The sequence below is a fragment of the Arachis duranensis genome, chromosome 5, assembly GCF_000817695.3.
Source record: "Arachis duranensis cultivar V14167 chromosome 5, aradu.V14167.gnm2.J7QH, whole genome shotgun sequence".
NCBI lineage: Eukaryota > Viridiplantae > Streptophyta > Magnoliopsida > Fabales > Fabaceae > Arachis > Arachis duranensis.
The window spans coordinates 5,681,816-5,692,063 of record NC_029776.3 but is presented as its reverse complement, the minus strand read 5'-3'; the positions used below and the strand labels follow the sequence as shown (position 1 = coordinate 5,692,063).

The window sequence follows — 10,248 nt, the reverse complement described above, 5'->3', positions numbered from 1 at the left end:
AAACTATTAATTTATTTAAATAAATATTAAAAATTTAAATTTTATCTTCTCCATACAATAAGTTATTGTTTTTTTTGTGTCTATACAATAAGTTATTGTTTAATAATAAATTTTTAGATAAAATTTAAATTCACAGAAAATTAGTCCTACAAAATCAAGGATAAAAAGAAAAAATAAAAAAGATAAAGCATTAGGTAATTAGCGTCCAAAAAACATCCGTTGGAGGACAGATTGAAAAAGCAAAAGAGAAAAAATAATGATGATGAGTATCCAAAAAAGTCGTTGTCAATCTTTCAATTTCTTTAAAAAACAAATTAAAAATCGCTGTCAAATATGTTTAGCCACCACATTGTGTTGTCTCACATCATAATTTTAGCGCTATTTATGCTGCTTTATGGACTAAGAGAGATCAAACACATCAAAGGCACCTTTCTAATTTTTTTTTTCTTTTTACATAACTACATTTTATTTTCGATGCATCTTATGAATCTTACACGAAGTTGAGGGGAAACGGCAACATGCATGAACCAATTCAATGTCAAATAATAAGCAGTGCCCAAATAAACTTTGTTTTTGACATGAATTTTCATTCAGATAGCTAGTAACCAATTTTTGAGTTGTTGATGACTGGCTCTGACCTAACTTTCTTTTTAGACAAATTTATATATTTTTTAGATTCATATAACTGAATTTATTGCAAGTCATATAATTTATATTAAAAAGCTTTATGTAACAATGAATTTCGATAATATATAACTTGAAAAAATTTTTGAACCAGTAATTTTTAATTATTTTATTATTATTTGATTAGTATAAATATTATATTATTTTTAACAAATAAATTTTATTAATTTATATATATATGAGTATATATAAATATATTAGTGACTAATTTTAATAAATTAATTTTAGTATACAAATAATATTTTTGTTATTCTATATAATCCAACTAAATATCTCCTAAGAAACTTCATTCATTGATCGTAGTCGAGTTTTCACCGCAAGCTTTCCTCTTTTTCTTTTTTCAGACAAAGTACTATTTGACATAAAGCTAGTGGGAAAAAAGAGAAAATGGACGAATCATTAACAATTTAACACCAATAAATTAAAACCACCCAAATATATATTTTGCATTTTCGTTGAACATATGATCACCGACCATAATATGAACCATAAACATTAGAGCAAGTCAAGGGTGTTACCTTATATATATATACACATCATTCAGTTACGCAAACCAGAAAAGTAACAATAGTCTTCCAGAATCGGATGCTGTTTTATTGCATCCTTCTTTATCATAAGGTATACAATTGATTAAAAATATAAAAATCATATATAATAAGTTATGAATTAACTATACTCAAACTATCCTTTTTCAAAATATTCTTTAAAATCATCAAACTCATCAAGTGAGATAATATAAGATAAGAAAACCTTACATTCAATTCAAAATTTCAAAATAATAAGTTAATGAGTTTCTCATTTTATAAACTCTTCATTCTTCTTTATTTTTTTTATATAGAACTAACTTTACTTCTCACACTTGCAAAACTAACACTATTGACTGAAGTCATATTAATAATGCAATAAAATTAAAGTATATAATAATTATTTGTGTGTAAATTTTCACATCTAGTTAGAACTTAAAACTATAGGAACTACTCAAATAAAAACGTCTAAAATATTTTTTTTAAGATATTTTTTAGTAATTAAAGTTTAATACATAAAACTGATTGAATTGTGTTATTTTTGTCAAAATTAGATTAAAAAAATTGATTTGGCCAAAAAATCGACGATAAACCAATCTTAAACTAGTGTAAATTAATATTTTTTTATAAAAAATGATTATAATATCCTTATTATAGAAAATGACTAATATATATATATATATATATATTATCTATTATATATTACTAATTTTAAGAACAAAATGTGCCTAATGTTATTCTCTCATTGTAATTGAAATCACTTTCTTTTTTTTTTATCTCTCTCATTCCTTCACTCTTTTTATCTCTCTTATATATCATTATCAATAACTAATTACGAATTTGACAATCAAAATATATAACATAACATTTTCTAATTGTATTTAAATTAAAATTAAAATACTAAAATTGAAATATAGCTATATTATATATTATATTTAGGGTAAATTACTAGAATAAACCAATTGAAACCCAAAATTATCCAAATCCCGCAAAACAAAATGACTACCTGAATATCCCAAGATCTATTTCTATATAAATCGAATCTATTAAATTCAATTTACGGAACCAGTAGTAAATCGAATTTATTATATTCGAATTGCATGCAAATTAACATATACCTATAAATCGAAACTAATAGCTTCGATCTATATATGCATGTAAATCGAAATAAAGAGATTCGATTTATACACGTGAACAGATGCCCATGGTAAATCGAAGCCAATGGTTTCGATTTAGTATGGTGATCTAATTCAAAGTTATTAGTTGTCCTTATTAAATATAATTAGTATTGGTTGTGCTTATTGAAAATTATTTCTAGTTCTTATTAAAAATTATTTTTAGTTTAATTTATAAAAAATAAATGGTAAAAATTTATTTAAAAATTATCTTTTAAAAACTAATTTAATAAATTATTTTTAAAACCAGTAATTTTAATCTACCATGGACATCTATTCACATGTATAAATCGAATGGAATGGATTCTATTTACTTAACACATATAAAATCTCTTTGTTTCTATTTATATGCATATACAGATCGAAGCTATTTGTTTCGATTTATAGGTACATATCAATTTGCATGCAATTTGAATCTAATAAGAAAAACAACCATTTGTACCGATGAACTTTACGAACGTTGACAAAAGTACTCATTAAAGAAAGAAACTAATGTTGCATCCATCAAAGATGGATTCCGTACGACAAAAGTGTTAGGTACCAGACAAATGACACAGCAAAATATAGAGATGAAAAATTAGAAATTTGTATAAAATATGGAAATAATTGAATAACTTTCTTTGAGAATTACAACTTCTCTCTCTCACAAGGAGACTACAATAACACTCTCTCTTGACAAAAGGAGAATACACTTCTCTCTCTATATATAGAAGAAAACTACTCAAAGAAATATTATGTTATTCTCTTTGGATGACTTGATTGAAATGAATTAAAGAAAAACTCAATTTATAGGTGAGTCTCTTCAATATGAACCATCCGTCAATTAGAGGTATATAATTCTTCTCTTTTTCAACCACTAAAATTCTAAGGTTATAAACTAAGATTGTTTATTACCTCTCATTTTATTTAGTTATTATTTATTTATATATTTTCTAAAATTAGCTTTACTAATTTTCACAATCTCCCACTTAAAGCTAATTTTGATAAATTTTCAAAATTCATGTTGCTCATGTATTCCATAGGCCGTATGAGGATCTACACCATTCAAACTTTTCTGTGTTGATTGGTTTTGTCATGGCATCTGCTAGGTTATCTTTAGTGTGAATCTTCTGTATATCAACACTTCTTTCTTCTACTACTTCTCGAACAAAGTGATATTGTACGAGGTTCCTTTGATGTATCTCAAGATCCTCTTAACAACATTCCAATGCTCTTTACCTGGATCTGCCATAAATCGACTTACTACCGCAACTGCTTGAGCAATATCTGGTCTTGTACAGATCATGGCATACATAAGGCTTCCCACTGTTGATGCATATGGCACTTGAGACATTTTCATCCTCTCTGCTTCACTACTAGGGCACATACTTGAGGATAATTTGAAATTCATAGGAAGTGGGGTTGAAATTGGCTTACATTTTTGCATGTTGAAGCGTTGCAAGATCTTCTTCAAATAATTCTTTTGCGATAGCCAAATCTTCCTATCTTTTTTGTCTCGGTGAATTTGCATCCCTAAAATCTTGTTTGCTGGTCTCAAGTCTTTCATATCAAACTCCCTAGCCAACTGTGCCTTCAATTCTTGGATTTGATCTTTGTTGGGACCTACCACCAACATGTCATCCACATACAACAGTAGAATGATGAAATCATTATCACCAGACCTCTTGTAATGAGTACAATGATCTGAACTAAGTCTGTTGTATCCAAGGCTAATAATGAAAGAATCAAATCTCTTGTACCAACACCTTGGCGCCTGCTTTAGACCGTACAGAAATTTAGTTAACCTGCAAACCAAGTTTTCTTTTCCTTGTTCTTCAAAACCTTCTGGTTGGAGCATATATATCTCTTCTTCAAGTTCTCCATGAAGAAAAGCAGTCTTTACATCTAATTACTCTAGATGTAAATCAAATACAGCACACATAGCAAAAACTACTCTAATAGTAGTTAGTCTCACCACCGGAGAAAATATTTCATTGAAGTCAATACCTTCTTTCTGAGCATATCCCTTGACAACCAATCTTGCACGATATCGTTCCACCTGATCATTACTATCTCGTTTGATCTTGTAAACCCATTTGTTACCAATGGCTTTCCGACCTGCTGGAAGTTCAACAAGTTTCCAGGTATGGTTCCTATGTAATGCCTCAATTTCTTCTTGCATTGCTGTCATCCACATAGAAGCGTCTGGATTGCGCATAGCCTCCATAAAAGTTGTTGGCTCTCCATCTTCTGTCAAAAGACAATATGCATCATGGTTTGTCAAAACATAATTTGAGTGCCATGATGGTGTTCTTATTTGTCGAGTGGATCGACGAACTTCTATGTCATTAGCCTCTGCTTCTTGTTCTTCGTGCTGTGGTTCTGCTTCAGAAAGATCACCTTCTCTGCATTTTTCATCTATTTGAACAGTGGTTATATCTTTAACAGTGCTGTCATTTTCTTGTTCCTTTTGCAATTCATCTTCTGCAAATATCACATCTCTACTGACAACTACCTTGCGGGCAGTGGGATCCCACAGGCGATACCCCTTAACACCGTCAGCATAACCCAAGAATATACATTTTCTACACTTTGGGTCTAGCTTTGTTCTTTCTTGGGAATTGTACATCACGTACACAGGACAACCAAATATATGTAAAGAAGAATAATTAGGTGGCTTACCTTGCCACATCTCCATTGGTGTCTTTAACCCAATTGCAGTTGATGGTGACCAATTTATCACATAACAGGCGGTTTTAACAGCTTCTGCCCAAAAAGACTTGGCTAAACCTACAGTTTGCAACATAGCTCATGCTCTTTCTAGGAGAGTCCTATTCATTCGCTCTGCTACACCATTTTGCTGAGGCGTATATGCAACTGTGAATTGTCGTTGAATACCTGCTTGCTTGCAAAATGTTAGAAAATCACCATCAACATATTCTCCTCCATTATCTGTCCTTAAACACTTGATCTTCTTTCCAGATTCAAGTTCTAACTTTGCTTTAAACTCTTTGAACATCGCAAACACGTCTGACTTCTTCTTGATCGGGAACACCCATAGCCTCCTAGAGTAATCATCAATAAATGATACAAGATATTTTGCTCCTCCTAGGGACATCTCCGGCGATTCCCACACATCAGAATGAATCAACTCCAATATGTGCTTGCTCCGAGCAGTTGATCTACCAAACGTCAATCTATGTTGTTTGCTTGTAACGCAGTGCTTACAAAATGGTAAGTTTACCGATTTGAGCCCGGGAATGAGATTACGTTCTACAAGAATCTTCAAGCCTCGTTCTGACATGTGGCCTAGTTTGCAATGCCATATCATCGTCATTTCTTCTTGGCTTGTTGAAGCAACTGATGCCTCTGCCTTTTGCAAAGTATCTCCCATAAGCATGTATAGATTTGCTGCAATCTTTTCTGCTTTTATTACCACAAGAGCTCCTTTAACAACTTTTAAAATCCCACCTTCAATATGGGTCTTACAACCAAGTTCATCCAATTGCCCAATCGACAACAAATTCTTCTTCAAGCCTTTCACGTGTCTTACCCCTTGAAGTGAACAAATAGAACCATCAAATATTTTTATTTTGACAGTACCCATTCCAACAATTTCTAAGGCATGATCGTTTCCCATAAACACAGATCCTTCCAAGACAGGTTCATATGTACAAAACCAATCACGATGAGGAGTCATGTGCCATGTTGCTCCTAAATCAACAATCCAAACATCAGTGAGCTGTTTACTGCCTTTAGAACCAATTGTTACTTCGCCATACAGGATTTCTCCATCATCAGAGGTACTTGCAACACATCCTTGAGAACTTGATCCTTCTGGAACCTTCTCTATACTCTTCTTATTCCAACAATCTTTCTTGAAGTGCCATCTCTTACCACAATTGTAGCATTTGACCTGCTTCTTACTTTGTGACTTTGGTCTACTTTGACTCCCACTGAAACCACGCTTCATTGATCTCCCTCTTGTCATCAACAAAGCCTCTGCTTGTTTTGAGCTTTCTAATCTATCTTCCATATTCTTGCGCCTAGATTCTTCTTCAAGAATCGCAGCAGCCATGTCATCAAAAGAAAGATAACCAGTCAAAACATTATTAGTTAAGTTAATGATAAGCTGATCATATGAATCTGGTAGACTTTGAAGTAAGAGCTCTGCACGTTCGTTTTCCGCTATGGTATATTCCAACGATGAGAGTTGGGAAAATAGCGTATTTAGATTGTTGATGTGATCCGTTGCCGATGTGGACTCACTCATTCGAAGAGTATAAAGTCTTCTCTTCAAGAATATCTTGTTGTGAAGTGACTTGACTTCATATAATTTGGTGAGAGCATCCCAAATTTCCTTTGCTGTCTTTTTCTCTGCTACACTTGATAAAACTGAATCAGCTAGTGCCAAGTGTAAGTTTGCAACATGAAACTAAAGTTGATGCTGTTAGGTACTAGACAAATGACACAGCAAAATATAGAGATGAAAAATTAGAAATTTGTATAAAATATGAAAACAATTGAATAACTTTCTTTGAGAATTACAACTTCTCTCTCTCACAAGGAGACTACAATAACACTCTCTCTTGACAAAAGGAGAACACACTTCTCTCTCTATATATAGAAGAAAACTACTCAAAGAAATATTATGTTATTCTCTTTGGATGACTTGATTGAAATGAATTAAAGAAAAACTCAATTTATAGGTGAGTCTCTTCAATATGAACCATCCGTCAATTAGAGGTATATAATTCTTCTATTTTTCAACCATTAAAATTCTAAGGTTATAAACTAAGATTGTTTATTACCTCTCATTTTATTTAGTTATTATTTATTTATATATTTTCTAAAATTAGCTTTACTAATTTTCACAAAAAGTACCCAAATTCAAAATTTATGTTAACTTTTTAATAAAATTCCAGAATTACCCCACCATTATCTTCAACCCCTCATCTCTTCTTTCCCAAATCTCGAACACCTTCGTTGCCTAAAAACCCTAATCTCAATACCTAAAAATCTCAAATCATCATTTTTCCAATCCTAATTATAGAAATATTTTAGAAATTATATATTAAGAATATTTTAATCATTTTTTATAGTAAAAATATTGTAATTATTTTTTATAAAAGAGAATATTAATTTAGACTGATTTAAAATCTAATTCATCAATTTTTCAACTAAATTAATTTGTCCAATCTAATTATAATAGAAATTAACACAATTTAATTGATTACATATATTAAATTTTAATTGTTAAAAAATATTTATAAAAAGACATTTTAGTTATCTTTAATTAATTAAGTGACTCTTGAAAGTATAATGTAGACATTTGATACTACATGTTTGACATTGGTATCATATGAACAAATCAATACCTTCCTTTTTGTTATTTAAGTATTAAAAAACTTCTATAACTACTGTTTGGAGGCATCGGTTTGACATTGCGTCTTCAAGAAGTTAAGAACAGACATAAATTAGTTTAAACTTAACGTCACCAATCCAGAACAAGTTATCTAACAAATAAAAACAAAAAGAAGAATTGAAGAGAAGATTTGCAAAGAGCACAATATATACCAATGATAATCAGCAAGTTGATAAATTATTAAATTTACACAGAAGTAGTATATATAAAACGACAATAGGAACAATAATTTCTAAAATATAATACATAAGTACATGCTATATATATAGTTTATGAAACAAAATCCTTTTCTCAACAATAATAAAAGAGGGAATTACAAAGAGGTCTGTGTCACTGTGATATATATGATAAGTGAAGACCTCTAAAAAAAATCCTCCTCTTGAAGAAAAAGAATATGCTAAGCAGCTAGCCAATAATGGAAGAAATCAAACAACACTATGAGAAACACACAGGGCCTTCATTCATATACTGATATATGAAAGCACTGCGGTAAAAAGTATCATTATTGTTATTATTGCTGTAATCATGATGATGATCATGCATGCACCATCTTCAACTGAATTGTGTCAATGCCACCCGTAGGCTTCCTACTAGATCCTTTGTCCTAATGGAGCATTCCTTCTTCATCTTCATCATCAAAAACACATAGAAGCACAATTCAGATAATGGAACTTAGAAAGAAATGCATTAATTAAACTAATTGGTACCTGAGCGAGAATAGTGATATCGAGAGTGTCATTGCCGAAGGGCAAAGAGGTGGTTGTGTGAACAGTGAGATTATGCTTCTCTAATACGGAGAGTATTGCAGCCTCACGAGCACCCCTACTGTTCTTGCACTCTTGTTTATGGCAGTGGATTCTGATGAGTACGTCTTTACCACTAACTCTTGCTTTGATTTCCGGAAGTGTATTACAATTTCCATCCAATAATGCTGCTGCTGCTGAAATTTCGTTCTCATTATTATCTTCATCTTCAACAAACACGAAACATCTCTTTACTGCCACCCCTGATTCAACCATAGTTTTCTTTCTAGCCTTCTCCTCCTCCAAAAACTGCACTCGTTCCTGTAGTTGCTTCACATATTTTATGGCATCTCCTAAAATTGAAGCCTTGTCCATCTGTTCCCAATCCCAACCATATCAAATAATTCATTTAATGATAATTATTATTAAATTTCACTTAATTCACATATAATATACCTTCTTGAGGCCAGGGACCATGGCGGAAAGAGCGACGAACCTCTGGCTGAGCTTTTCCCGGCGTTTTCTTTCGGCGATTACATGCTCCTGAGCTTGGATTGGGTTCCTAGCTGTGGCGGGAAGGACCTTATGCGGTGGATTATCATGGTTGAAGAAAGCAGAGAAGTGAATGTGGTCGTCCATCATGAGATTAGGGTTCTTAATGTTGGAAGAATTAGGAAGAGACGGTGCCTCAAAGGAGATAAGTTTGGGTGGTGATGGAGAGGCGGATCTAGAAGGCATGGCAGTGTTAAAAGGGGATTGAAGTTGATGTGGTGGTGGTTTGGTTTCAGAGTAGGCTGATGACATAGATTGCATGTCCATCTCAAACTTATCAAGCATTTCTTCAAATGAATTCATCATCATCGGGTATTCCTGGAAGCTGCTAGAATATTCTTCTATTCCCTGTTCATGTCAAACAAATTATTATTATTAATTAATTCATTGCTTTGGTTACTCTGCCAAGTATGTTTAGTATGCTTACAAATTCAGCCAAGTAGTTGCTGGATGCAATTTCCATCATCTTTCACTTCGTCTTAGCTTGTGATTATTGAACAAGATTGTTTTGGAATAGTGAATAATTTGAGATTATTTTGAAAGCCTTGAAGGAGTTGTATTATATATAGGGGGCAGCGTACACGGTTCAGATGCCGGGTGTATAGACTATAAAACACGTGTGAAAGCGTTAATAGACTATTTGCCTTTGAATGCGGCTCATCCCTGTCTTCACTAATCACTGGTCAAATTTTGCCTTCTTTTATTTCCTCTATTATTACCAATGCTAGCTAAGAGATCTAATGAACACTGTGATAGGAAACGAGTTGACTTGTATGTAGATGAGCGTTGACCCAGACAGTGCAGATGCTCTCTCCTCCCTTTGCTCTCCCACACCAACCACTAAAATCATGCCAAGTCATCAATATATTACACATCATTTCCAACACATAAGGCAATTCTACTATATACTATCATTTAGGTGAACCTGTCCAACTACTACAACTTTTGGTAGCAAATAGGAGATAACTAGAACGAATATCATATAGAGAAAATTACTCTAAAAAACCGTTAGGAAGATTTAATTATTAAAAAGGACCTTTAATACCAAATTATTAAAAAGAACTAAATTTTTTTATAATATTTAAGAAGAAAAATTAAATTTTTTTATAAGAAGATAAATATATTTTTAATTATTTTTTATTTATTTTATATAATCTTTAATATAT

General features: G+C 31.9%; 1 protein-coding gene across 1 annotated transcript; it reads right to left on the bottom strand.

The window, feature by feature from the left end:
- Window positions 1-8,295: 8,295 nt before the first annotated feature.
- On the bottom strand, window positions 8,296-9,615 carry LOC107487597 (transcription factor bHLH18). The gene is made up of 4 exons (XM_016108263.3): window positions 9,510-9,615; window positions 8,987-9,430; window positions 8,495-8,905; window positions 8,296-8,414 (listed from the first exon to the last, which is right to left on the bottom strand). The coding sequence occupies exons 1-4, from the start codon at window positions 9,546-9,548 to the stop codon at window positions 8,340-8,342; spliced, it is 969 nt and encodes a 322-aa protein (XP_015963749.1). The 5' UTR covers window positions 9,549-9,615; the 3' UTR covers window positions 8,296-8,339.
- Window positions 9,616-10,248: the final 633 nt, after the last annotated feature.